Source organism: Coffea eugenioides, unplaced genomic scaffold (genome assembly GCF_003713205.1).
Source record: "Coffea eugenioides isolate CCC68of unplaced genomic scaffold, Ceug_1.0 ScVebR1_57;HRSCAF=291, whole genome shotgun sequence".
Lineage (NCBI taxonomy): Eukaryota > Viridiplantae > Streptophyta > Magnoliopsida > Gentianales > Rubiaceae > Coffea > Coffea eugenioides.
The window spans coordinates 31,044-37,864 of NW_020864430.1; the positions used below are offsets into that span (position 1 = coordinate 31,044).

Genomic DNA, 6,821 nt, shown 5'->3' on the forward strand with positions numbered 1-6,821 from the left:
GCCAAAGTACCCGTCAGAACTGTCCAGATCAAAGGCAGTTCTGACGATCAATCTTGTTTTAGTCATAACGGAAGCTACGGAACTTGGATTTCGACGCACTTTATACTGTTTCGAAGCTAAAACCAAGATCTACATAATACCAAAACAGGGTTCCCTAAACATACACAAACAATAGAGGAAACCAGAAAAATCCGGAAATAATTTAGCTTTAGCCCTGAAACAAAACAGTTTTTGTCCTCATTTTGCGGTAATGGTGCCAAAGGTACTACGATGATCGGATGAAGGTGCAAGACCTACTGTTTCGAAGCTAAAAGATAGGGCTACAACATCGCAGAAGGTCATTCAACCCAGTTTTGAGTGCAAACAGGTCAAAAATGCAAGATACTACATCAAAAACGTAAAACAGATTCACCAAAACGCATTCTAGCGGAAACATCATAACTCAGGCTCTCCAAGTCCAAATCCAGAAATTCAAAAACCATATGAAAGCTAAGAAAAAGGTTTAAATTTAATCAGAAGGCCTCAACAACCAATTCGGAAGCAATTCCAGCCAAAACAACCCATTACAGATGCACTTCTCAATTTCGGGTGAAACCAGAATAGCAATAGTAATTTCGACTTATCACATTCTACACTACTCCGATTGACCTGAAATTTTGTAGACACCTCTAAAATTTTATTCCCTACAACTTTCATGTTTTGATCTAAGGCCAATTCGGCCTCTATCTAGGACCTAAAAATTCAGACAGAATGCTCCCTTAAGAACCCTAGGTTTTTTCAATTTTCTTCCAAAACAGAAATTGGTTGCAATTAATCACTTTTTCCACCTTCTAGATGCCTTATATACCATTTCTAATCATCATATATAGCCACACAATCATGCTTATATTAAAACAGAAAAATCCCCAAAAATAATAAAACTTCATCATTCAACCAAAACTCAAGATTTAATCCATAAAATTGCATCTCATACAACCTCTAAGCATGATTTAAGCATCAATTAAGGGAGGAGGGTGGTTCTTCACAACTTACCTTGAACACAAGAGAGAGAGAGCTATAGGTCACCTTAACGTTCCAAATAACTTCACACAACAACTCACAAACACTACTTAAAGGTGTTTTATGGAGGAAAATCAAGGTTGGATGGTTGGTTTTGATGATTGAAGCAAGATTGAAGCTAAAATCTTGAAGAGCTTTCTTTCTTTTGTTGCTCAAGAAGCTCGGCTACCATGGAGGATATTTTGATGATTTTTGGGTCATTTTTGGTTTATTTAAGTCAAATGGTAAGAATAGGAATAGTGGTCTTACTTCAAGACCAATCCAATGGTGACACTTGTCACCTTTAATTAAATATCTACCTAACTTGTCTCTCTCATATCAATCCAAATTGCAACCTCTACTTATCTCTTAACACCCGGTAAATTAATTTCAGTATTCAAAACTTAATCTAGTTGGCCGAATTTTTTCCGAACTTTTCGCACTAGTGGGTCCCACGTCCAGTATACGCTCTTAATTTCTCAAAACCTATTCGATACTAGATAAATCATCTAAAAATGATATCTGCTCCTTAAATTCATCTAGAAATTTTTCTAATCACGAAAATGCAGAAAACAAGCCACGGAAAATAAATAAACCTAGAAAATGGGAAAAATACGGGTTCTCACATTGGCATCACAGCGGCAGACAAGAGATGTATTGGGATCGGTGACAGCACATGCTTAATGAGGACTATCCTCCCCCCAGGGGAGAGGAACTTCGACTTCCAGGAGAGGACTCTTCCTAGTATAGCTTGACACACTTCCTCGTAATGCGTGGACTTGCTTCTGCCAAAGTACAAAGGAAACCCTAGATACCTAACCGGGAAGTGTTGTCTCGAAAAGCCAGTCAAACACTCCACCACCCTTCGGCGAGCTGGTGGCATGGAGAAATACATGAGGTATCCACACTTCTGGGTATTAATCAGTTGCCCAGAAGCTCTTTGATATATGGCTAACATATGCATAATTAGCTTTAAAGCCTCGGAGGAACCATTGGCAAAAATTATCACATCATCTACAAATGCTAGATAAGTAACCTGCGCACATCCCCTTGGAATTTTGAACCCCCAAAATCCAAGCTGTGTGACAAGGCTATTAAGGCCTCGTGACAGAACCTCAGCCCCAATTATAAACAGCGCAGGAGAAAGGGGAGTCTCCTTGACGCAAACCTCTACTAGATTTAAAGAAGCCACGGGATAAGCCATTGATAAGCACCGAAAACCAAACATTTGACACCAGTCGCCACACCATGTCAATAAACCATTCCCCGAAACCAAATTTACGCAAGACATTAACCAGAAAAATCCTACCAACCCGATCATAAGCCTTTGACATATCCAATTTTAACGCAACATTGCCCCCTCTAGCCTTTTTTCTAATACCCATAATAATCTCTTGGACAAGTAGAAAATTCTCCGTGATACTTCGACCCTTAATAAAACCTGTCTGTTGGAGGGACAATATTTTGGGCAGAATATGTGCTACCCTATCCGCCAGGATGTGAGACAGCAGTTTATTAAAAAAATTGCATAAACTAATTGGGCAGAATTGAGAGAAATCCTGAGGATACGAGACCTTCGGGATCAGCACAATAGATGTAGAGGTCATAAAACGGGGTAGCTCAGCCCCACAGAAAAAACTTAGCACCCCATTATACACATCCTAAGCCAGAATATCCCATGCAAAAGTAAAGAACTTACCAGTAAACCCATCTGGGTCCGCTGTGCTGTCCCATCCATCCCGAAAACTGCCCGTTTTACCTCCTCCATCGAAGGATACTCCTCCAAGGCCATATTGTCCTCCCTTGTAATAAGACTTGGAATAAGATGCAGCATCCCCGAATCTGCGCTATCCAACTTTGAAAACAAATTTGAGAAATAGCTGATGGCTGCATTTGCAATTCCCTCATCGTTCTCAACCCAATCCCCGTTCATGTTCCGCACGCGATGAATCGCCCCTTGCACCCTCCGCTGCTGTACCGTTGCATGAAAGTACTTTGAGTTGCTATCCCCGTACCGCAGCCACTTCACCCGAGCCTTTTGGCTCCAAAACTGTTCCTCAAGTAAGAGAGCATGCCGCAGCTCTGCTTGAGCTTTGTTCAGCTCTATCTGGGCCTCCTCTGATTAATTATGCTCTACTCCTATCTCTAAATAGAGTACTTCCTCCTCCGCCATACATACAGCCTCAAACACATTCCCAAAGGAGTTCTTGTTCCATTCTCGTATCGCTCCTCTAGTTGCCACTAGTTTGGTGCATAAGATTTGCAATGGGGATCTAGCAACATCCTATTTCCACACATTACGAATCACTTCCAATAGGGACTGTTTGGAGCTCCATACATTTAAAAATCGGAATGGGCATGGCTTGGCATCCAGACGAGACACAAATGAAATCTTCAATGGAGCATGATCTGAGGGGTGCCTTGCCAGAGGAGTTACTGTAATGGACGATGTCAACGTTGAACATTCTCCATTAATCAATAGTCTATCCAATCTTTTCCAAATCCTTGCTTGTCCCCTTCGATTGTTACACCATTTGAATTTTGATCCCGTGAATCCCGCATCAAAGACCGCAGCCTCCTTCATAAAGAACAATAGCTCTCGACCCTCGTTGTTGCCAGAAGCCCGCTCTCCTCTCTTCTCCTAGGGTTCCAGAATCACATTGAAATCCCCGCACACGCACCAAGGTAGCGAATTGGGTTTATCAGTCAATAGTGCCTGCCATAGTGTTGGTCTGTCCTCCATCGAGCAGCTCGCATGAGCAAATGAAACAACTAAAGGTCCGGGCAGCCAAGGGTGTTGGACTTGAAGGGAGATATGTTGGGAAGACCGTCTTACCATGGAGCACAGAAAAGGTGAACTATGGAAAACCCATATGTTGCCCGATGTGTTGGCCTCGACTGTGTCAAATGACAGCCGTAGCCTAATGGACTCAATTTGGGAAATCCCTGCCTTGGGTTCACATACTGCAACAAATTTGATACCATGCATTCGTAATAATTTCCTTAGCCTCCTGAGATTGGGGGATCATGTAACCCCCCCTAATGTTCCAAAAAAAACTACTAATCATTGGATAACAGTTGATAGGAATTTTGAAGATGATCGGAGTTGTCTATTTGATGGAAAATTCGCCCTTATTCCTTTCGCTTTCCTTTTCTTGAGTTCCAACCCATTATCCCTGGACTGATCAAGGTTTAAAGCTTCCAAAGTAGATTCAGGCTAACTTGTTGGAATACTCCTCACCCTCGGTGATAGATTTCCAGCATTAGAAAATATCTCAGTCGCATCCCTTTCAATGCCGACAGCTCTTCATCCATCCTCAAGCACTCTGTTATTGGGTAAGTGCCCAACTCCTTCCCCAGCCTTCCCACCACATTCTCACACCTCTGGCCTTGAGATACCTCCCCAGCCTGTTCCTCCTCACCCCTGTTTGAAATCACCACCCTGTTATCCGGTAGTTCCTCTTCTCGCGCAAGCACCACTGGTGGTCCACTAGCCTTCTCTAACACGATAGATTGTATGTAAATCACAGTTTCAGTCCCAACTGCCTTAGGCTGCCTCTGCTGTTTGCTCATGGAGCCGAGTTGGGCTAGCACGTCACATGAATTGGTGCCGAGCTGTTCACTAGACCCTTGTCGTGGCAGTTTTGACGTTCCAACACCTACGCTTTTCATTGTGCGCTCCTCCTCCAGACAGCCCAGTGCTGGTGCATGTCGATCATGACCTATAGTAAGGGCTGTCGACCGCACGATATACTGAGAGGGATGCCCCTGGTTCTAAGCTTTAGTTGTACCATTGTCGGTGTCATTCTTCCTACACTCCTCCTCTGAGTGACCCAGTCTCCAGCAGTTCGAACAATATTTCGGCACTTCCTCTATCACCACTTTCTGCCAGAACCCACCCTCTCCCTCCACTGCCATCCACACCCTTGAACATATTGCCTTCAACAAGTCTATTTCTACACACGCCTTGGCTACACTTGGCCTCGTTCCCGCCGCAGTTGCCGCATCCAAGAATAGGGGCTTCCCTATGGGAAATAGCATTGAGAACAAAGAATGCTTGTCGTGAAAGTGTATCGGTAATGCTGGCAGAGATACCCACACCGGGACCAAGAAGGACTGTTTGTGAACATGGAAATCTTTGGTCCATCGAAACACATGCATGGGACATTTGCCGATCTGCCACACTCCCCTTGTCCAGATACGATTGAAATCAGCCTCTGATGAATCTCAGTAAAACATGTCTGTAGTCCAGCAGCCCGACAGAGAGTTGGTCACGTAGATTCAGAGAGGCGAAGAACTTCCTAATCTCCTCCAATGGTGGCCGATCATGAGAAAATTTTTCCACGAGGGGTAGACGGAAGGGGGCGGCTAATCTATCCGCGTCCTCCTTCGTAAAAACAACAACTGCCTCCCCTTTGTATGTAGATGTTGGCCGAACCTGAATCTGAGGATTTGCCGGCTGTGTAAAAACTTAAGAAAAGGATCTCTTACCAGTCGGAGAATCAGCTTGCCCTTCAACCAACGGCTGAAGGGCTGCTGTTGCAGCCATGACCAAGGTGGGAAACCCTAACGAATGCCTATGCTTTCCTAAACTGGAAACCCTATCGTGAAGGACAAACAAGCATAATGATAGAGCAAACACAAAGATTAAAGTTATCATTCAAATATGAAAAATGGGTGATTATAACTCTTTAGTTTAAATATCCCATTACCCACTTTAAAAAAATTATGTCACGAATTTTTGTCTCATGTACCCGTTATGTTGTATTCCTTTTTCTTTGACCACATATACCTATTTATATATAAAACATAATTTTCCTTTCTTTGAATCTGATTTTTGTATACTCACAACCCCTTCAAGGAATCATTTTGAACCTTACAATTAATGCGATTGGTACCAATTAAATCTTGAATGGACATTTTGCCCCTTTCAATATTTTCTTTAAGTTAGTTTTGCATCCATATAGGAAACATCCAAATGTGATAAATTTAAGGGTTAGATTAGAAAATTTTTTCCTAAATCTCGCAACTTGTTTATACTAGATTGGAAGGGTGTCTTAGGTTTGAACCGATCAAATCTTTGCCTTCCCTTTATTCAATTGTGACTCCCAAATTCATTTTCTCTTATTTTCAAAGATCTGGAGTTGTCGAAAAGGATTTTATTTTATTTTAATTTTCATCAAAAATATTTTTGGCTGACTTGATACACCTAAATTCGATATGAAATGCCGACTCCTTTTTTTGTAAAAACCCTTGTAAACTAAATTTTAGGCCAAACTATCGCATTTTTTAAGTCCCATTTTAGGTCATTTTTTACTTATATTTTTTTAAAAAAAGATGAAAAACACATTTTTTGCAAAAACCTTTTTCATAGCGAAAAATGGGGCACGACAAAGTTCATAATCTAATAAAAATTATGTTATGCATATTCTATAAAATTCATCTTGATCAAATGAAGCGATAAGGTCAAACATGTAGTTACATAATAAAAGGTATATAACATAAACTAGGACAATTATGCATTAATGTAGTATTCTTTTTGCTTTTAATACCAAGTATTGTATGCTATGTATGCAAAAATGTTAAATTCTAGTTGACAAAGAAAATCAAGGTAACCATTTAGTTAGAACTTCCTGTGTATTAGTTGAATGTCGCTTATGACCTCCATGTACTTGAGATATTATGTTCATGCCAAATATTCATGCGATCAAATTAGAATTAGTATTATGTTAAAAATGCTAAGTGGTTGCTAGTTAGGTTTCCAAATTTTACCTAACTATCCT

General features: G+C 41.2%; 1 protein-coding gene across 1 annotated transcript; it reads right to left on the reverse strand.

The window, feature by feature from the left end:
- Nucleotides 1-1,660: 1,660 nt before the first annotated feature.
- On the reverse strand, nt 1,661-4,027 carry LOC113758578. Its single transcript, XM_027301364.1, has 6 exons — nt 3,875-4,027; nt 3,377-3,679; nt 3,197-3,322; nt 2,738-3,088; nt 2,321-2,483; nt 1,661-2,211 (listed from the first exon to the last, which is right to left on the reverse strand). The coding sequence occupies exons 1-6, from the start codon at nt 4,025-4,027 to the stop codon at nt 1,661-1,663; spliced, it is 1,647 nt and encodes a 548-aa protein (XP_027157165.1).
- Nucleotides 4,028-6,821: the final 2,794 nt, after the last annotated feature.